Source organism: Mandrillus leucophaeus, unplaced genomic scaffold (assembly GCF_000951045.1).
Source record: "Mandrillus leucophaeus isolate KB7577 unplaced genomic scaffold, Mleu.le_1.0 Scaffold434, whole genome shotgun sequence".
Lineage (NCBI taxonomy): Eukaryota > Metazoa > Chordata > Mammalia > Primates > Cercopithecidae > Mandrillus > Mandrillus leucophaeus.
This window is the reverse complement of record NW_012104632.1, coordinates 1,992,421-2,014,715: the sequence shown is the minus strand read 5'-3', so window position 1 is coordinate 2,014,715 and position 22,295 is coordinate 1,992,421. Positions and strand designations below refer to the sequence as shown.

The 22,295-nt window shown below is 43.8% G+C and overlaps 1 protein-coding gene across 3 annotated transcripts in view; it reads right to left on the bottom strand.

Annotated features, from left to right (window-relative positions):
• Positions 1-2,651: 2,651 nt before the first annotated feature.
• Positions 2,652-22,295, bottom strand: part of DOCK9 (dedicator of cytokinesis 9) — a 184,794-nt gene continuing 165,150 nt past the window's right edge. The window contains exons 47-57 of one of the 3 annotated variants that reach the window (XM_011993806.1): positions 21,536-21,658; positions 20,714-20,827; positions 20,495-20,500; positions 20,007-20,042; positions 19,013-19,159; positions 14,458-14,668; positions 9,472-9,662; positions 6,584-6,684; positions 6,311-6,449; positions 5,378-5,385; positions 2,652-3,910 (exon numbers count right to left, since the gene is read on the bottom strand). In XM_011993806.1, coding sequence (XP_011849196.1) covers position 3,910; positions 5,378-5,385; positions 6,311-6,449; positions 6,584-6,684; positions 9,472-9,662; positions 14,458-14,668; positions 19,013-19,159; positions 20,007-20,042; positions 20,495-20,500; positions 20,714-20,827; positions 21,536-21,658 — 1,077 coding nt within the window. In that variant the 3' untranslated portion in view covers positions 2,652-3,909. The remainder of the gene's footprint in view (positions 3,911-5,377; positions 5,386-6,310; positions 6,450-6,583; positions 6,685-9,471; positions 9,663-14,457; positions 14,669-19,012; positions 19,160-20,006; positions 20,043-20,494; positions 20,501-20,713; positions 20,828-21,535; positions 21,659-22,295) is intronic. The other 2 variants (XM_011993804.1, XM_011993805.1) reach the window with 2 other exon arrangements.

Genomic DNA, 22,295 nt, shown 5'->3' with positions numbered 1-22,295 from the left:
TTTTGATTACTGAAACTAGTTTTTGTTTATCAATCAACCATTTATTTATTGATTGCCACTCTTCTTGACCTGAGGGCATATCACACTAAGAAAGCACAGTAAAATTGCTGTATTTTACAGTTGTTTGAAATAATTCCTTTCTGTATGTTACCAACATTGTATTATATGGCTAGGTTCATTTATCACATTTTGCCTTCAATTTTCTAGAAATTTAAAAATTCATTTGATAATTATGTAAATATTTTAATGGTTCTAAAGCCAAATCTATAGAGCAAATGATATTAGACAAGTGTATCTCTTAGCCCTGTCCCCTGTACATCATTCCTTCTCCCTTGCTGTAGGTAACAACTGTAAAACATGTTATTTGCCTATACACATTACTGTTATTGTGCACTGACAAATTTGTTAAGAGGGTTAATCTCGTGTTAAGTGTCCTTACCACAAAATAAGGGGGGAGCACGAGGAAACTTCTTGAAGTGATGGATATATTTACTATGCTTTTTTACCTCAATTGTGGTGATGGTATCACAGGTGTATGCATGTCTGCTCTCATCAAATTGTATACATTATTATTATTTTTTGAGACAGAGTCTCACTCGTCACCTAGGCTGGAGTGCAGTGGTGTGATTTCGGCTCACTGCAAACTCTGCTTCCCGGGTTCAAGTGATTCTAGTTCCTCAGTCTCCCAAGTAGCTGGATTACAGGCACCTGCTACCATGAGCGGCTAATTTTTGAATTTTTAGTAAAGACAGAGTTTCACCATGTTGGCCATGCTGGTCTCGAACTTCTGACCTCAAGTGATCTGCCCACCTCGGCCTCCCAAAGTGCTGGGATTACAGGTGTGAGCCACTGCGCCCAGCCAAATTATATACATTAAATGAGCAGATTCTTACAGCTGCACAGTATTCCACTATCTGGATGTACCATGGTTTATACAAACGATCCCCCATGGATGGAGATCATATTTTCTTGGAATGGAGTCACTACTTTGAGTTATATGATTAAACCGTTCCGGATGGCTGCTTCTCATCTCTCAGGTTGCCTTGCCATCTTGCAGTCTGCTCTCAGCAGCTGTCTTCTGTGCTAGGGGCTGGCTCTATTTGTTGCCACTTGGCTAATATCTCAGATAAGGTACTAACTAGAGTTTTAATTCCAGTGTCGCCTCAAAAGCAGTGTTGTGGGGGCGGGGGAGGAAGTTCCTGTTTAATGAGTACTGAGTGTGAGTTTGGGAAGACGAATATCTGGAGACGGAGGGTGGTGATGGTTGCACAACAATGAGAATCTACTTGATGCCAATGAAACTTACACTTAAAAATGGTTAAACTGATACATTTTATGTATATTTTACCTCAATTAAAAGAAAGAGTAAGTAGGACCTATGGGAAAACCACCCCCATTTACCGAAGACTAGCAATACAAATTCCCAAGAAAATGCTCCGCCAGTGTTTGTACATAACGAAGGGAAGATTCAATTGATGTGAATGTTTCCCCGCAGGATGTTCCCAACTTAGAGATGGCTCCCCTCTCCACTCCTGTCATCAGCAAGGGCTGGCTGCCTTCCAGACTTACCTTTATCTGATATGGGCTCTTTCTAGACTTCTATTTATCTTACTACATGGTGACTTGAGTTTTATGGTTTCTAGATGAGGTGTTTATGACTAGACAGTCCAGCTCAGCACCAGGCTCTTCTCCCATACCTGCTGATGTTTGCCTTCAGGTTTATTAGCCTGGGCTGGGATGTCAGCAACATGGAACAAATGTATGCTGGGTGAGTCCCAGTGGCGTCATGAGTGCATAAGTGGGCTGTTGATTCGGGTGGGTCATGGCGACCCTTCGCCCCCTCTTCATCTCTTCCCAAGACCTCTTGCCTTACCACTGGTAGGTAGCAAATGTTTCAGATGTCACAAGACCCTTGGCTTCTGGGTGCTCAAGGGGTGCACAGCACCCCATGTTTTCTTTCCTTAACTGGTCACATAAAAAGACAGCCTTTTCAGCCCTTCAAGGCAAAACCCCAGCTATTTTATTTTGTTCAGTATTTTATGTAGTTCCATCAATGGAACCATATGGGGCTGAGTGACAAAGGGCTGACCTACCTGCTGGGGCCACCAGGCACACCAGAAACAGGAACAGCACCTGCAACTGGAGCCATCATGTGACCCGGTTCAGGGATCTTGACCATGTGGGGCACAGAGGGTGCGCCTGGCTGCCTATGCATTATCCCAGTGTTCTCATCTCGGAAGCCAGTAAGGGAGGGGATAAAGATGGACGTCTTGCTACAGCCGAAGGGGAAAAAGGAAGAGGTAGCAAGGTATCCACGTGAACTTGGGAGTAACTGGTATGATTTAGATCCTGACCACGGTCCAATAAAGCATTCATCCAGGTCCTCTGAAGACGTGACCCCTGCTTGGGAAATCCGTATCATGGAAACTTCCACGAAAGCAGAGAAGCGGGTATCATGCTTCCCCATGCACCCAACTTCAGCCTCAACAATGACTAGCATTCTGTCAGTCCTGTGGTCTCTACCCACTCTTTTTTTCCCCGCTCAAGTATATTAAAGAAAATTTCAGACCCCGTGTGATTTCACCCTCGAGGATTTTGGTATCCTGTTCCCTTAGGACTGCTGAACAATAAACACCCAGCAGCCACTCCCAAATAGTCAGCAATGTCTTTTTAATACAGATGTGGTACAGAATGTTTAATTACAGCAGGGCAGTGATTCCAGTTAAATAAAATTAAAAACCTTTATTTTCCCAAATATAAAATTACTAAATTAATGTTTTAACAGAAAATATAACATGGTGACAGCTTTAAATTACACCACCATTCACCACAGGATTTATGATTTACCAATTACATACTCCACCGTTTTGGCAAAAGGATGAAATTCTTAAAACCGTTTATAAACCTAATATAGTAAAGACTGTATACATCTCCATATTGCACATTTTTATGTACAAGAATAAAACATTAAAGTGTATTGCATATACTGGAACAGCACAGATTTATCACAATTAAACTTAATGCAGAAGCTCATGTATTAAAAATGTAGAAATGTAATACATATATGTACAGAGTGGCAGGACTGTATTAACAATGATATGTACATAACAATATACTGTACTACTTTGTACTTTTCAGCATAGTTGTGTTTATTAATATAGGCCTTTGGTTCTAAACTGCTTGACTAGTTTTAAGCTCACATAATTCCTTAAGCTTTCATATTTTTTTAAATGCAAGGAAATGAGTATAAAAGCACTAAATCTCCTGGTTCACTGATACAAAAATTACAATGGTCAGTTCCCTTAGGTCATCAAAAACTAGTCACAAAAATAGTTCTTGTATTCAACCTGAATGTGCCACAGGAAAAAAAAAAAATATTTTCAAGATTTTCCAGCTTAGCCTCGAGGCAAAAGGTCCCCCAGGCATCAATGTCAGTGCGGCCCTCCCTGCCATGTAGATCCCAGAACCTTTTTTTCTGTAGGCCATTTATTCCAACACTATTCTGCAAGGAAGAATAAAATCTAAGTCCAGCTCAGGAGTGTCTACCACACCTTTGTTAAGACACAATGAAAACTTTGAATATTGCCAGTGAGATTTAAAAAAATATGTGCACCTTCTTACAACTCCTATAGAAAATCTGTTAAGAAATAACATAGTTCTTTATTTCCTTTCTCTCCCCTTCCCCTTGGTTCTCCCTGTGCTTGGTCTCCCCAGTGATTGGCTTTGGAAAGCATCCTGAGTTTGCAAATGACAAAGCAAGTCCCCACAATCGGGCCATGAGGTGTAATCACACGACTGAAGACGAGCTGGTCATCCCGTGAACCATTGTGCTTGTTGGCGTCCCACTGATGGCATTGAAGATGTGAAGGGAATTCGGTAAGACACTCGTCTTCTCCTCCAGGGGGCAGATCTCCAGGACAGAAACACAATGTTACTGAGTGCAACACAATGTTGCCATGTGTGACACAGTGTTACCATATGCAATGCACTGTTGCCATGTGTGACACAATGTTACCAAGTATAACACAATGTTACAGAGTTTAAGGCAATGTTGCCATGTGCAACACAATGTTACTGAGTGTAAGGATGCAGCAGATATTTCTCAAAGTGTTGCACCCCACATCACACACACAAGTCTACACTCACTCCATCACGTGAGTGATGAGTGCCCGAAAAGCCTGGCTGGTGGTTTACAGAGGGAGACTTGCAGCTTATCTAGTGAATGCCTGTTCTCGGGTGAGATTATTAGAAGAAAGTCAAGAACAGCACATTATGTTTCCTTTACAAAGCAGCGAATGGAGAGCCTTCTAGGCTCACCAGATCATAAGGCAACGTGAGGTCTACCTACATGTGCTTGACTGGGACACAACCTAGCCTTGACCTTGAAAAAGCCTTTAAAAATAAATCTGGAGCATTTGTGTTTCTCTCCTGCCTCCTTTTCTCAGGGTCTTACAGATTTTGTCTGGGGAGAGGGTGGCTACTCCTCTGACCCTGAACAAGTATTTTTCCATGCCCAGTGGTGCCTGGAAGGATCTGAGTGTAGGTCTTGACCTCCAGCAGAGGCTCCCCTGGAAATACCAAAGCAGGTCTACCCCCACCACAGCCCTTCAGGGGTTCAAAGGGGCTCAGTCTTCACAGCTGTTGGCATAATGGAAAGTTCAAGGTGCAGTTGACAGCAAGTGCATTAAATATCCCCGTACTCTGGGAGTTTGACAGTTTCAGCCCATGATCTCTTACGACTTCCATCTTCTCTAGTGCCCAATGTCAGCACCCACTGACCAAACTCTCCATTCTATAGGAATCTGGAGGCTCCACAGAAAAGATCTCAAGTTTTCTCCAAAAATTGGTTCCCATGAGTCCCTCCTGTTCTGCTTAATTATTCAGACATTCCTTCCTCTAATTGTTTCCATTTTTTCTTTTTCTTTTCTTTTTCTTTTTTTTTTTTGAGATGGAGTCTCGTTCTGTTGCCCAGGCTGGAGGGCAGCAGCATAATCTTGGCTCACTGCAGCCTCCACCTCCTGGGTTCCAGCAATTCTCCTGCCTCAGCCTCCCGAGTAGCTGAGACTAGGGTGTGCACCACTACGCCCAGCTAATTTTTATATTTTTTAGTAAAGATGGTGTTTCACCATGTTGGCCAGGCTGGTCTCGAACTCCTGACCTCAGATGATCCACCTGCCTTGGCCTCCCAAAGTGCTGGGATTACAGGAGTGAGCCACCACGTCCGGCCTCTACTTTTTAACATGTCCAGAAGAGGGTGCTTTCCTCTGCCCATGTACTGTCATTATGCCAATGTCTGCAGCTGCTCAAACTCAAAAAAAAGTTAACAGCTTTTTCTGAGTCAGATTATCAGAAAAATAAAATTTAAAAATGACATTACCATCCCAGCTGAACATGTTAGCATGGAGGAGAAAAAAAGCAAGTGAGTTAAAGCTCACACACTGACATTCGTTTCCTGCAATGAAAATGTCCTAACTAAACTGTCAGGGGATAGGATAACTCCACAAATGGCCCTGGCTTCCACTGTGCCAGACTGAAGCATGGTCATGGAGGGGCCAGACAGAGCAGTTCTGTGTTATCAAGGTGCTAATGTCAATTATAGAGAAAGGACAGTGACTGAGACAGACCCCTCACAAAAAAAAAAAAGAAAAAGAAAAAAAAACAAACAAAAAAACAATGTGGATGCTGCTCTAAGCATTCCCTGGGTACGGGTCACCATCTCCTCTGTGACAGCTGAGCCCACACACAGAATCCTACTGAAGAAACCCACAGGAAGGAGATAACAGCAAAATAATCAAGGAAGATGCCCGTAGTGACAAGGAACTTAAAGGAAGAATTCACAATGCTAAGGCCCGCTGTACATCATCAAAAATGGAATTGGTCTGTATTTTTAAATGGCAAAAACATTGAATGCAACAGATAATTCCTTAAACCAGGTTGGCAAGTCCTGCTTTTTTCAAGGGATTAAAGGAATACAGTTGTCAGAAGAGTATGGATATTTTCGTGTGAGTTTTTCCTTTTCTTTTTGGCTAGATGGGGTGGGGAGAGAGAAAGCTTAGGAAACACGGCCACCTCTTAGAGCCACGAGGAAGCGGGCCTGCTCTCCCCTGCTTGCCGTGGATAACAGCGTATGGGCAATCTGTTCGCTGTTCCCAAATGACCTGGTGCTAGAGCATGGCAGGAGTGTGGTATGCCACATTCTCCTTCAGATGCCACGGTTCTGGAAGGATATCAGGTGGCCTAGGTCACGATAGGGTGTACCTCACACCCCTAACCAAGAACTCCAAGTTGTCGGAGCCAGCACTACCCTTACCTGCTCATGCATGATTTCAGAAAGCTCCTTCGCCATTTCCCTGTAGTTGGCTTTCATTTCTTCCTGATACTCGAGCTGGTCTTCTTTAATCAGACGTTCGTTTACCGCTAAGGCTTGCCCGCAAGCTTCCACAAATTGCCTGGAATGGTACAGGCGGGAGAAACAAAGGCACGCAGAGGATAAGGCATGAGTCCGACCAGCAGCATCCTCTCCCGAAGGAGCGCAGAAATGCTCAATACTTGAAGAGAAAAAGATGCTTTCAGTGTGCTTTACCTGAAAACTTCCTTAAGCAGCTTCACTTTATTGTCGGGATATCGCTTTGTGTTTGTGTCATCTAAGAAAGCTCGCGCATAGGCCAGGGGGCCAGCATTGACCTAGACAAAGAGCAAAGGTTTTCAGTTGCATTAGGAGGAAGATTACCACGATAATCTGCTCAGTTTCAGTGTGCAGGCACTAAAAAGCCTGTCGGTGTGAGCTACTCACAATCCCTGCCTTCCAGGAACTTAAGCCCAAAAAGAAACCATGAAGCTCACTCTGTTGCACACCGCTTGATTCCATGATCTCAGCCATCTTCGGGCACTTGTGGTGATGGTTTATTTTATGTAGGAAGAAACCAACGCTTGGAAAACTTAGGGGCCTGTTCAAGTTTGAACAGCCAATAAGCAAAACATCAGAGATCACAGCCCAGGTCTTCCAAATCCAGGTCAAGGATTCTTACTTCCAAGGTGTTTAGTCACAGGGATTTGTGCCGCACTACACTGAACTAACAGGCCAATCTGGTGAATTCAGTGAAAAACTGAAAAATACAGTAACTGTTCATTTCATTGGATTGTATAGACAGCCACGGGCAAACTGATGTGCTATGCTTGGATGAAGTGAGCATTTGCGGTGTGCTGGAGAGCCAGATGTTAGGAGCAGACAGCAGGGGTGAGTGAAGCAGAACCCTGCATCATCCTTCCAAGCAGCTAAGAAGAGTCTGCGGATTTTGGATAAGTAAGGAAAGGTAAGAATGTGGTGAGAAAGAAGGCTGGACACACTGAGATGGGAAGAAGAATGTTCCAGGCGTCTGAGACAGCCTGGGAAAGAACGTGACTATGTGCTCACTGCATGATATTTCCCGGAAGGTCTGGTGAGCTTAGCAAGGAATTAGAGGAGCTGTCCGTGTGTGGTTCTGACACATGGTAGGCAGGACTTGTCTAGCAATGGCAGGAAAACTGAGCCACAGGAACTCACACCAGACGTGGGGAGACAGGAGGGTTCCAGCCACAGTGGTCAGAGGGGGGCCTCTGAGCCAGGAGGAATGGGTGAACAGCCCAAGATGCGTGAGGGTGGAACTCAGCACCAGGCTGGTGTGTGGGGGGAACCATATTAATCACCTGAAGATGACCCAAATGACTGATCATCTAAAATGATACAAGACGGTCCATATTTGAAGAAGATAGAAAGAGGAAGGCTGATGAGTCTCCGTAAGGTCTGATAACAAGATCCTGGAGTGAAATACCAAGAAGCTCCACAGATGGCTCTGCCCAGTAAAGCTGCAGCGCCAGTGAGCTGCTTGATGAAACAATTACAGAGATACGCAAATAAAACGATAAAGTTAATTTCCTCTGGCTGCAACTTTGTTGTTACTTTGGTAGGTATGAGTATAAACTTAATCTTCTCATTTCAACACGGAATTTCTTGCTTTTTAAGATGATTGGGAATTTAAAATGCTAAGGTTACCCTCAAATTAGCAGGGCATATTTTGCCTTTTAGAAAGCTCAATGGTCCAGCCCTACCCTGGACTGGTGCCACAGCCGTCTGGTGGCCTTTCCATAGGGACTGGATGTTCCCAGATCATGTCGATTGAGTGGTTTTGTTTTTAGCGACAGAAAATTGTGGCCTCTGGACCTGTTACGTAATCACTCACATTGCTGGAATACTTATGTTCACTTGCTAACTTATTTGGCACATATGTCTTTGAGAGTATCAGGAAAGAGATTAAAAACATCTGTAAATGCTTTTGTGGTGAATGACACAAAGATGTCTACTGAATTGTATAGGTAACAACTCATGGTTCTTTAGTGTGGATCTGATGGGAAGTTGACAAAATACAATTTCAGAAAATGAACCAAAAAAACCCAAAACCTATGTATTATAATCTACATGTAACTTTCATAAACATACCCTTCTTGAAAGATAAAATAATAGGACATACAAATAAATATATACACACACACACATATATATACATATGAACAAACATGTGCTTCAACTATATACACTTAAAAATACCAAGAAAGTAAAGAGTCATACTTGTTACTGGAGGGAAGCGATTTAACATTTACCAATTAACTAGGAAACCATGTAAGAAAGATAACTTTTTAAAAACCTCTTATTAAAGTATAATATATGAACGGAAAAGTGCATATATCACAAGTATATAGCTTGATGAATTTTCACAAACTGAACATATATGTTAGTATCTAGATCAAAGATGATCTTTTCAATAAATTGTGTACATCACTTGGAAGGTCATATGGAAAAAATATATCCTGACCCTCACACTATAACATATACAAAAATCAGTTCCGGATGGACTGCAGACCTAATGCGGATGCTGAGCAAAGGAGGAAAACCTAGGAGAATATCTGTGAAATCTTGGAGTAGACACAGATTTCTTAAAGAGAACATAAAAATGCTACCAATAAAGAAAAAATTGATTGACTGGGCTATATTAAAATAATGAATTCATTAATCAAAAGATACCATTAAGAGACTAAAACTTAAGGTACTTTTTTGGATACAATTTTCACAGAAAACAGAAAACAACAGTTTTATAGGAAAACCTACTGCTCTCCACACTTCTTTGTATTTAGAAGAGTCCTGATGCTTCTAATCAGGCACCCAGAATTCCCCAAATACTGACAAATCAGGGTAGTGTATGGAGATCTGGCGCTTGTCCCCACAGTCAGTCAGTCCTCATGGGGCGGGGGGTGGGGATCATGAGGTTTCCTCCCCTTCTGATATCAGGAGAAATGTCACAGACGTTGGGGGAAGGGAGCAGGGATCACTTGGTAAACCGAGGCTCTCAAGTAGACGTTGTTGGTGGAAATGACTCGCAAGTCACCCAGGGGCAAGGGCTTCCCCTGCCGCCCTCCGGCCTGCTGTGCCTGGCTCACCTGAACACTCACGCTGCCCTGGAGCTTGAGCTGCAGTTTGATCATGTCTACCTCGGCCGAGGAGCACAGCTGCCGGAGCTCTGCCACCTTCTTACTCATCTCGTCAATCGCCACCTCGATGGGGTTCAGGTCAGTGTGGTGCTGGTACATGACAGGGATGCGCTTCTTCACGTAAGGAAAGCAGTGTATGGCTGCAGAGGATGAGCCCCAGAATTACTCCATGGCTTGCATGAGCTTTAGTGTTACTGAGGTGATTATTATCAGAAATGATTATTACAGATGTCATTATTCCTCACATTTTAAAACAAGGAACTCGAAGCTTGCCAAAGACACATACTAGTAATTGGTGGAGCTAGAATATTGTCTTCCTTTACAATCGTGTATCTCATAAAGTCAAGAGAGTTGGGTCCTTGTTATCCTTTTAATGTGACAAGCGTGTCTTTAAATAAATCAGGTTATCGGCCAGGCGCGGTGGCTCAAGCCTGTAATCCCAGCACTTTGGGAGGCCAAGACGGGCGGATCACGAGGTCAGGAGATCGAGACCATCCTGGCTAACACGGTGAAACCCCGTCTCTACTAAAAATACAAAAAACTAGCTGGGCGAGGTGGCGGGCGCCTGTAGTCCCAGCTACTCAGGAGGCTGAGGCAGGAGAATGGCGTAAAAACCCAGGAGGCGGAGCTTGCAGTGAGCTGAGATCCGCCACTGCACTCCAGCCTGGGCAACACAGCAAGACTCCATCTCAAAAAAAAAAATAAAATAAAATAATCAGGTTATCATTCCCCACTCAATTTTCTCACTCCAAATGCCCTACCTTCCTTGGAAGCTCTGAGGTCTAAATGAGTTAGTGGATATAAGACGACTTTCACAACATAAAAAAGACTAAACAATCTTGAGATACTACATAACAGATTAAGTCGAGGAAATAGTTCCATAAAAATATCCTTGACAAAATTCATTTTTGTCCATAGAATAACTTTGAATCACATGCTAAATCTGTACAAATCTGAGAAATGAGTAGAATATAAGAAACAATAATATATTCCTAGGGTGGGCATGGTGCTCATGCCTGTAATCCCAGCACTTTGGGAGGCCAAGGCTGGTAGGTCACATGAGCCCAGGAGTTCGAGACCAGCCTGGGCAACGTGGCAAAAAAATTTTTACAAAAATTTTTACAAAATTACAAAAATTCGCTGGGTATCATGGTGTATGCCTGTAGTCCCAGCTACTGGGGAAACTGACATGGCTGGCTTGAGCCCACGAGGTCAAGGCTGCAGTGAGCTGTGATTGCTCCACTGTACTCCAGCCTGGGCTACAGAGTGAGACCCTGTCTCAAAAAAGAAAACAAAAACCACTCCCCCAAAACCCAAACCAAAAAAACACAAAGAATAGACTCCTAAGCAAAGGATTTCATGAACCAGAAATTCACAAACTTTTGGAGCTGTAGCGCGAATAAAGGTATTTTGAAACTTACAGCAATGAATAAGAAATAAAAATAAAAGTATTTACTTTTTCTTATATATTTTTAAACCAAAATAACTGATTAACATTGTTTTCCTTTATCATAATGAGATACCTAAATATCAACACAAAGGAGTTAATTTAAAAATGAACAGAAAAGCTGCAGGTTCTGATTTGCTGTTTCACATTTCTTACTGCTCTGTATAATAGAGAAGTATCTAATATTCTCACTTGACATATATTTACTAATAGATAGTAGATATGTACTTAAAAGCTTATTTTCTTTTTGAACAAGCAAATGTCAGACGGGAGTGGTCCTGGTCTCTAGTTAGCAAGTGGCTAGGGAAGAGTTTAATTGGGAAGGACTCATCACAGGACGGGAAACAGGGCCAGCCCCTGGGAAACACAGGGCTCCGATGGGCCGTCCAACATCCAGACAAAGGTGCAAAACATGTCCGCCCTGAGGCAGCCTCATTTGTCACATACTTACAGGCCTGCTGCCTTTTCACAATGTTTTATCAGTGAAAGGTGAAGGACTCCTGACTTGGTTTCACAGATTTTAAGTGGTAGCGCTGGGGATCCATAAAGCTCCCTGGTAGGATGGCGAGGACTCAGCCTCACTGTCCCTAGCCAGGGAGGGAGCGCTGGCAGAGGCCTGCTTGTACTTGGACAGAGGGCTGTGCTTCAGGGGAGGAGTGGGGCTGCCTTCCTGTTTCTGAGGAAGGAGGTCAACTCTAGGTTCCCAGTCTCCTTTTGCTTTCTCTGGAATACAGATCACGTTCCACCAGAGGTATATTTACTCATCTGGGTACTGTTTATCGTCTGTCTCCTCTGGCTAGAATGCCAGCTGCACAGGCCCACAGATGTGTTTCATTAGCGTGCCAATGGGCACAGTGTCAGTGTGCAATACATTTTGTTGAATGAATGAATGCATTACTGCCCAAATGACTGCATGAGAGTCCAACCTGGCTCTGGAAGGTGGACAATTAGGTGACCGACTGAGCCAGCCCTTTAGAAAGGAGGACAGGGCGGCCCAGTGATGAGTATGGTGACTGCTGGTTTGTGTGTCTTGAATAGAAGGTGGAGGACAGGAGGCTAACCCAGGTTTGGAAGACTCTGGAATAGTGACTGGGAAGAAACTCCTTGGCAGAAGTTCCATGAAAGAAGGCAGGGAGGCATCTCCCCGCCCCCCTTCTTTGGGACAGGCTTGGAAATTTCCACTGAAGGAGGCTGGAGGGTGATCATGAGGTTTTTCAAATGATCTCACTGTTACAGTCAGCTGACTGCGAACTACCCAGGAAGGTGAGCCTTTTCCTGGTGCAGAGGGCAGGGAAGGCCTGGGCTCCCTTTGACCTTTGGAAGGCCAAAGGTTAGGTACAAAGCAATGCAATGGAAGAGGAACCTGAGGGGTTGATAACTTGAGGGAAAACCCTCAGGTCCAGCCTTCAGAATGCCCTGGTGTGTGTATCTAGCTCAACAGCAGATGAAATCTAGCAAAAAATGAAGAACTTTCTTTCCTCTGCTGCTTACTGTTTACAAAGTTATGACAATATAATGAGTGTTCTAACTCGCATTTTGCAGATGAGGAAACTAAGGCACAGAGAGGAAGCGTGACCTGCCCAAGGTCACACAGTGAGGCTGTGACCCAGGCCTACAGGACCCCCAGGACAGCGTCGCTGCTGTGTAGGCTGTCTCAACCCACAGTTGTGGACGGCAATCCCTAAGCCAACAACACAGGTGTCTGCCCCGCCTTTCTCTGCAGCGCACTCTCTGTCCCCTTGTTCCTGCAGATACAGAGCATTGCTCATGTGCTTTATCTAATCTAAAGTAGTCCCTAACAAAACGATGGAGAAATGTGCCCTGGGAAAACAGCCTATCGTCATGAACGTTTATGAATCAGTACACTGCCTCAACAATAACCAACCCAAAACTCCTGACCCTGACTCAGCAGTGAACTAGGTTTATTACAGGCAGCAGTTCTCTAATCTGAGCGTGCACCAGGATCACCGGGAGGGCTTGCTGAACACAAAGAGCTGGCCCCGCCCCCAGAGTTTCTGACCAGCAGTTTCAGAGGTGGGGACCTGGAACTTCCATCTCTAACAAGTTCCCTGGGGGTGCTGATGCTGCTGGTCCTGGACCAACCTTTGGTAACCACTGACTTAGCGGGTCAGAAGGGAAGTCATCACAGCTGAGCCATAAACACTGTAAGCTGATGATTCCCATAAAGTGATTCCGTCTCGAAGAGCAGTTATCTTGCTTAATGAGAATTTGCTACTAATGTGTGCATTAAAAAAATAATTATTTGGGGTGGGGTGATGTTTGTGAGGATAATATCATTTGTGCTTTACATATGCTATCTTCTTAAAAGCAGGAGTAGGGACACTTTAAGAACACAGTTTTGTTTGTTTTGTTTTAACTTTTATCTCATTTCCCTCATAGGGAGTGTGAAAAGCTCCCTGCAATACGTTGTCCTGGGCTAATTCGTAAAAACCTGTATTTTTTTTTTGATAACAGCTTTACTGAGATATAAACCCCACGCCATCCAATCTGTCTTTTTAAAGCATACACTTTGCGGGTGAGAGCTGATAAGCCCCTGGGCGCAGCATCTCCACAGCTCCTTCCGCTCATCATGATAGTGCATATTATTGCTCAGACGGAAACTCAACAACCCCAATTTCCGAGAAGCAGGCCCTTTCCTGGTCTGACTTAACTAGGGCCACTCTTTGGAAGACGTGTGGTGAAAACTGGCACACCTGGCATTCTGAACGACCCTCCCACTGATATTTCTTGGTCAAGGAAGCATTTTATGTTAGGTTACCCCAGTGATGTCGCTGACCCTAACGAGGCATGGATGGGTCAAGCTCTCCCCCAGAAGGTAAAAATCACCCGAGGATGACTGGACACTTGCCAGGGGCTGGGAAATGATGCAAAACACATTTCCCAGAGTGGGTTGTCACTGGCTCAACAGTGCCAAAGGGATCAGTGAGAATTGCCTAAGCTGAAATTGTGGACAGCCACTGAATGCAGTGAGCTTCCTGGCGGAGGAGGCATTCGAGTGGCAGCTGGCCAGCCCCCAGGGGCAATGATGTGGGGCGATCCGAGCTCACATCCCGTTTACTCACAGCCTGAGACTGCTGAGCAGGTCCATGCTAGAACCTGAGACAGGTGTGTGAGATGGGTCCCTCCAGGACTGGGTGTGGCTGCTGGACCTAGAGTCCATAAGTCACCTTAGACTGTGTGCAAAAGCATCTGGGCACATAAGGCCTGCCATTTTCATCAGACTCTCAGAAGGGTAAGTGACCTTCGATTGGATATGAACTTCTGGTCTTGTGGAAGAAGGAAGTGTCAACAGAAAAACATCCAAAGTATTCAAAAGGAAGCACTAGATAAATGGGAAACTGAAATGGGTGTGGTGGTGGCTAACTGAGCTCGAAAGGCCCTTCCAGTCCTGAAGCTTCTGAATCCCTCTGGACAGCTCTTCAGCGAGGCGTCCAGGCTGGTGTCCATGAGGCTTCTGGGGCCCATACCTGTCAGGATGGTGCGCCGTTTGCACTGCTCTTCCACCCCGCCTTGCCTCTTCCCGGTCTGCGTAAACGGCATCTCAAACATGAAGCGGCGGATGTTGTGGGATCTCTCAAACTCTGTTTTCCTTTCTTGCAACTCTTTTTCGTCAAAGAAGGGGATGACGTGAGTCACCTGGATGTAGGCATACTTGGAATCCAGATCCTTAGGGTTGACCTTTAATTGAAACAGCACAATGGAAGATTGGTACTCCGTGAAGGAACTGCTCAGTCCTTACCTACGTGGCATTTTCCAACGTTTTATTAGTAAATATAACGGAGAAAAGAGTACAACAAACATCCACATATCCACCACTTGGATCAACAACTGCTAGCAGTTTGCTCTATTTGTCTCAAATACACATACACATACACCTATGTACGCGCGCACACACACACATACACCTATGTACACGCACACACACACACATACAGACTTTTCTTTCCAGTGGAACCATTTCAAAGCAAGCAGAATACATCAGGATACTATAGCCAGCTTCTCCTAAAACTGAGGACGTTCACTTCTACAACCACAATACGTTATCGTGCCTACCCAAATTAACACTGACTCCCTAATAGCATCCAATACCCAGTCTACAGTACCATTTTCTCAAATGTCTCCAGAATGTTAGTTATAGATACCTGTGTTTGGATCAGAATCTAATCAACAATCACACTTTACATTTAGTTGTTATGTCCCTAGTCATTTTAATTTAGAAGAATTCCCTATCATTCATTTTTCCCATAACATTTAATTAATTAATTAATTTTTTTTTTTTTTTTTTGAGACAGAGTTTCACTCTTGTTGCCCAGGCTGGAGTGCAATGGCATGATCTCAGCTCACTGCAACTTCTGCCTCCTGTGTTCAAGTGATTCTCCTGCTTCAGCCTCCTGAGTAGGTGGGACTACAGGTGTGTGCCACCACGCCCAGCTAATTTTGTATTTTTAGTAGAGACAGGGTTTCTCCATGTTGGTCAGGCTGGTCTCGAACTCCCGACCTCAGGTGATCCGCCCGCCTTGGCCTCCCAAACTGCTGGTTTTCTTATTGAATGACCTCCAGTCTGGATTTCCCTGATTGTTTCTTAAACTGCATTTTTAGTATATTTGGCTTAGAGAGACAAATGTTTATTTTAGGAATAATGTTTGGAAGCTAGGTCTCCAAATTATCAGTACTCTATAGACAGCTGAGATTAGATGCAAATAGCTACATATTAATTAATTTAATACAGGTACCGATTAATCTAGACTATTCTAATGATAAATTTAGTTTCTGTTCAACACATAAATGCTTTTAAAACCACATTGCTAGAATTGGTGGTACTCTCATTTCTGTGACATGATAGAGAATTAAACATAGGCATTTCCTATGCAGAAACAAAAGCTAATTCACTAGGAAGACAAATGAATTTTGCACATTTTAATGTGTTTAACCTTCTAGAGCAATAAAAAGGGACACAAAAGAAATGACTGCAGAGAACATGGAGCCATACTGGTGTAAGCAGGCAAACAAAAGAGAGCTGTTCTCAAAACAGAGATGACTGTGAAGAAGAATGAAAAACAGATGGAAAAGTGCCTGAAACTTTAGAAGAAAATACATGAAGTCATAGAAAGTTATTATTTGGGCCAGACTCAGTGGCTCACGCCTGTAATCCTAGCACTTTGGGAGGCTGACGCAGGCAGGTCACTTGAGGTCAGGAGTTGGAGAACAGCCTGGCCAACATGGTGAAACCCTGTCTCTCCAAAAATAAAAAAATTCAGGTGTGGTGGCGCACTCCTGTAACCCCAGCTACTCGGGAGGCTGAGGCACGAGAATCTCTCGAACCTGGGAGGCAGAGATTGCAGTGAGCCAAGATCGCGCCACTGCACTCCAGCCTGGGTGACAGAGTGAGACTCCATCTCAAAAAAAAAAATAAAAAAAAGTTATTATTTGTATTTTAGAAAAAGCCATTTGGCCATTCATTCTAATTGTATCCAAACCTATTAAAACTTAACTTTCTTTTTTTTTTTTGAGATGGAGTCTCGCACTTTTGCCCAGGCTGGAGTGCAGTGGCAAGCTCCACCTCCCAGGTTCACACCATTGTCCTGCCTCAGCCTCCCGAGTAGCTGGGACTACAGGTGCCCGCCGCCACGCCTGGCTAATTTTTTTTGTATTTTTAGTAGAGACAGGGTTTCACTGTGTTAGCCAGGATGGTCTCGATCTCCTGATCTCGTGATCCACCCGCCTCGGCCTCCCAAAGTGCTGGAATTACAGGCGTGAGCCACCATGCCCAGCCCAAAACTTAACTTTCTTTAGCAGAAATAATTTAAAACAGAAAGAATTTAAAGGCAGTGGGAGTGAAGCTGTCTTGCCCATGTTGCAGTGGTGTTTCCCTACATTTCGCTTTCTGGGCTGGACATGTGTATCAGGACAGGAAGGGAGGACTGGTGCTTGGTGGAGGAGATGATCCAGAAACTCAGCTGCTGCCTCATATTTAAAGGGGAAGGAGAATGACTGAGAACCTGGAGAAAAGGCTGTCCCGTTAAAGCAACCACTTGATCCAGACAAAGGTTTCAGTTTCAGAGAAAGAGGCAAATCTATGAAGCAAGGGGGTCATAATAAGGTTGAGTTAGGGTTTCTGGTTAAAAATGGACCCATATGTGTTCATCCTTTTTCCTTTGTGCAACTCTTTAAAAGGACAGTTAGGAATTAACCTGCATGGATCCAGGGACGGGGACAGAAGACAGCAGCGGAGGAGACGTGTTAATGAATTTTTGGAGGACAGGCACATTGAGGCGTTCTACCCAACTCAGCGAAGCAGAGAAACCTAATCCATGTTCCAATGAGGTGGGTAACAGAAGTGAGTCAGTGCAGCCCCCAGAAGCCAGCGGAGGCTTACCCTTGAAGCAATTCGAGAGACTGAGTGAGATGGAGGGCACAAAATGGGGACAGTAGCCCGAAGTCTCCATCTGGAGTCGGAATTCCAGGTTCCCTTCCCTAGCTCCACCGCACAAGAGAGCAGAGGTCGTTCTCTGAAAAAACTGGGCTGGACAAACACTGAGTGGGTCCACTAGGCTCAGTGCAATGTAGGCAAGGTATCGAGTGGGCAAGGGCGGCTACTTCTGCATCTGGAATCCAGCAGTCAGATGTGTACTCCTCCCCTGGCGGTCCCCTCCCCAGATCCCTACCCAGCTGGGCAGGAGAACTGAGGATTCTTCTCAGGAGAAAATGATGGGTCCCAAAGAAACAGATTCCAGTACTGAGGACTCCAAAAGAGGGCTCAGGAAAGAACCGGGAGGACTGGTTTTGCAAGGTACAGGTCACAAAGACCCCACTGATAAAATGAGATGTGGTAAAGAAGCCGGCCAAAACCCATCAAAATCAAGATGGCAATGAAAGCGACCTCTGGTTGTCCTCACTGCTCATTATACACTAATTATAATGCATTACCATACTACAAGACACTCCCACCGGCGCCACGACAGTTTACAAACACCAAGCCAACACCTGGAAGTTCCTCTATATGCTCTGAAAGGGGGAGAACCCTCAGTTCTGGGAATTCCCTGCCTTTCTCCTAGAAAACTCATGAGTAATCCACCCCATGTTTAGCATCTAATCAAGAAATAATCATAAGTTTACTCGGTCAAGCAGCCCATGCCACTCCTCTGCCTGTGGAGTTGTCATTCTTTTATTCCTTTACTTTCTTAATAAACTTGCTTTTACTTTACTCTGTCAGCTTGCTCTTGAATTCCTTCTGTGCAAAGCCAAGAACCCACAGGGCCTTCCAGGCTGAACCCCAATTTTGGAGTTCACCCTGTAACTAAAGGAACTAAGGATCTCTCTAAAATGGTGTCTTTGGAAGAGGCAGGGCTCATCACTGGTGAGAGCAGAGGAGGAGGTGCATTTCTAACACAGAGAACGGGGGCACTATCTTTGCCTGAGTTTCAGGAAGCAGAGGGAGACCCGACCTCCTGGAGATGTCCTGAGGAGGGTGGAACACACAAAGGTACCGGACAAAGGTGCAGGTTCCAAAAGGGTCTTGTGAGAACAGAATGCCAGAGGACAGCCTCTCTAAGCAGAAAGTGATTGCTGTTCCCACAGTCATGCTGCTGGTGAGTTCATTCCTTGGCCTGTCCATGTGTCCATTTGCCCATCCACCCATCTGTTCACCTGTTCTTACATCCAGCCATCAGTGACAGAGTGGCAAGTCATGTGCTATGTGCAGGGAGAGGTGCAGTGAGTAACAGAGCCGTGAGCCTCATTCTGTCAGAGTTTCTAAATAGCTGGACTAAAAATGGCATATCCCATCAGATGTTAATTATTTTGTAAAATTAGATGTTTTAAAAATTAGGCGATAAAGATTTTTTTAATGTCAAGCATGTAATGAAAAGCACTAAAGGTATTAGGAAGAAAGTACACCTGCCACTCACGGCAACCATCCTTAATAATTTTCTTGAGTTTTTTTCTGTATACATTTAAATATATATAATATGTAATCAATCACAGCATTACATTGCTATGAAACTTATCCAAACATGGTCGTACCTTGCCAGAATCCTGTATCATTTTGACATTTTCAGAACCAAATTTATCCGAGTACAGTTTAAGGAGTCTCTGAGAAATTTCCGACAGCGGTGTGAGTTTGGGTTCCTTGTAAATATACTCCTTTCCATCTTCATCTTCAAAGAATCCCTGTGACATACAGCACAATTAGAGCTATCCCTGAATGTAAGCCCAAGGTTTACCACCTAGGAAGGGTTCTTTTGTTACAAGGGGGGAAAAAAAGGAATGAGTCTAAAGATCCTACTTAAACGGGTTTTCTGAATGAGAAAGGAAATGGTAATAACATGAAGTCTAGGTGCAAAGACAAAGAAAAAACACAAAGTTGCAAACTTATTCAAGAATGCGGTCATTAAGTGTTGAGTGAAATGAGAGATTTTGGATACAAGACTGTGCTGTCCCAGGGAAGTCTAATGGGTGTCAAGCCTGTTTCACTTTCCCAAGAAGCAGAACTCACTAGAAAATGATACGCAGCCCGCGACAGGCAGGCTCGGAAGTGGACATGCCTCCCTTCTCCTGACGGCTCCCATGCACACAGGATTTTATGGCATGAACTGAAGCGTTTCGGGGTCTGGAGTAGGTTTAGTAAAAGTTATGTAAAGCTTGTATAAATTGTATTTTGCTTTACCGATGAGAAAAAAATATTAAAGACCTGTAGCTCAATATCAGAAAATATTTTCATCTCACCAGTCATCATCTGTTTTAGCACCAATCATGTTTGACTCCAAGGCTTAGAATTGCATGGGAAGTGAAAAAGGTTGAAAATTAAAAAGTCCAACTGGGGTTAATGTTTAAAAGAAAATTTTTAAAAGTTTCTCATCTAAATTAAGAGAGAGAAAATGGTGCACAAAACAGTAAAAAAAAAAAAAAAAAAAAAAATGCAGGCTAGCATGAAACAAAAAACATCCACATCAAACTAGGAGTTTAGATGCAGTAATTTCACTATATTACTTGCTTTTTAGGCATTTACTGTAATTACCTCCACATCTGTTTCACTGTCTGTAAACTGGTATTGCTATAAAGTTATAAAAGACAATAACAGAATAAATTGAAGGTTATATAATGCTCATAGAAAACCACATGCCCTAAATACATGTATTATAATTTATACCATTTAATAATGTTAGAGACTTGAAGGTTAAGATTTAAGTTAAATTTAGATAAATCCTTTTCTATAGGGTTTCTGAAATACTGTAATTGTAAATATACTTGTGGAGATATGATATTACAAAAGATAAAGATGCACAGGCACAAAGGACACCAGAAAGTCTTAATTTTGGTTTACAACATGCAAGATAGATGTATAAGAAAACAGGTGATTTATTTCTGTAAATGGAATAAAACGTTAATTTTTTTGGAGTTTGTAATGACTGGACAGATATACATACAGACTTGAAAAGGAAACTTGCAAACCACACTGAAGTACCAAAGATGTTGCTAAGAATGTCTTATGGAGGAAGAACTTACCGCGGCCTTAAGAAAGTAATAAAGAAAAGACAGGAAGAAAGAAAAAAAGCAGAAAGTTTACTACTGAGGAAGGTAAGAATCATACTAAATATGACAAATTCATCAAATTAGCATTTGCAGAAAACAGAGAATTTATAAGATATAACTTTATTATAGTTTTTTTTTTTTTTTTTTTTCCTTAAAGGACTTAGGACACTGCAGAACGGACAGGAGGCTCACCTGCCCGAAGAAGGCTACCCGGAAGTAGGTCCCCAGCAGCCTGCGGCCTGAGTGCATGACCTCGGTCACTTTGCTGTAGGCCCGGTGTAGCGTGTCATACAGATGGGCCAGCCTCTGGAAAGCAGAACAAAGCCCATTTCTTCCCATGTGCAAACAGGAGAATCGATTTTAAAATAACAAATGTGATAATGGAGGTGAAAGTCCTCGAACTTGAATGAAAATACACTCACGCACATTCTGGCTGCGCTGCTTGTAGTGATCCATTAATGAATGGTAACGCTTCCTACCCAAAGGCCAGCCCACATGTGAGGACCCATCACATTTCCACATTATAGTAAGCAAACCCTGTTTTCAAGTTAAGGTGCGATGTCAGAGATGGTTCCCCAACGTGATTCTTGGCCTTTGCTTTTCCTGCTCCATTTGATATGCCTAGAGAAACTGGATGAACTCCCAAGGCCAGGAGGGGCGGAAGGGACACCATCTTTCCACGCAGGTGGAGTAAGGAAGAGTTCTGAGAAAGGGGACACCTGGTGATCACAAAACTCTGTTCATGGCAGCCTTTCAAAAGTGGAGTGCCAGGTGGTTACCCTGTACTTTGAGATCTGGGGGTCTCCACAGAGGCGGGGCCCAGGTCTGGGTGATACCCGATGACTATTTGGCGATGATGACTGGCCACCACCTTCAGCGTCACGTGGAGGGTCAGAGACACCCCGCTCATCACCGGCCTGTGACCTGCTTCCTCTCTTGCATATGCGCAGGTCTGGCTATATGTCACAGCGTCATGCTCTCAAATAGGAAAAAAACAAAAAGGCACTTCCATACCTCAAAATCCCTCCGCTTCTCATAAATGGGGATGATGAGTTTGTAGATGTCAGCGATGAGCTCATAGCGCTCGGCTTTCCAGAGTCCATCTGCGCACTGCTCAAGGAGCTCCATCAGCACGTCCTGATCAAAGAGGAGGGCCAGCAGCAAGAGAAGAGCATTAGGGGGACTGCGACATGGCACCCCTTGCAGAATGCTAAATGCTAAGACTGCGAGGAGGAACTTTTCACAACAGACACTTACAACATTCTTTTCTAGGGAGCCATTTCTTCATCACCGCAGTTTTTTTTAGGGAGGCATTTTTTCAATCATGATCACAAGCAAAAACGAAAAAGGATCACCCTGCACAACTACGTAATACATGGAAAAACTGACACTGATACCATCACAGGGGCTCTCAATTTTTGTTCCTAGTCATCTTAATAAATACCATCTAGCAATTTTTCTTTTCTGAGGAACAATGACAATGCTACGACATGGAGCGTTACTAAGCATGACTTTAACACAAATTAGAGTGATTTAGTGATGGAGTGTGGTGGGCACCGTGCCTGCTTCACCTTGGAAATTTCTACCAATTGAAGTTTAGGTAGTTACGCTGCTTCCACTAAAGCACTTGAACTTTGGAGGAAGTTAACACTATCCATGGCTCAAGAACTGTGGCCTGATGCACACATATGTTTATTGCAGCACTATTCACAATAGCAAAGACTTGGAATCAACCCAAATGTCCATCAGTGACAGACTGGATTAAGAAAATGTG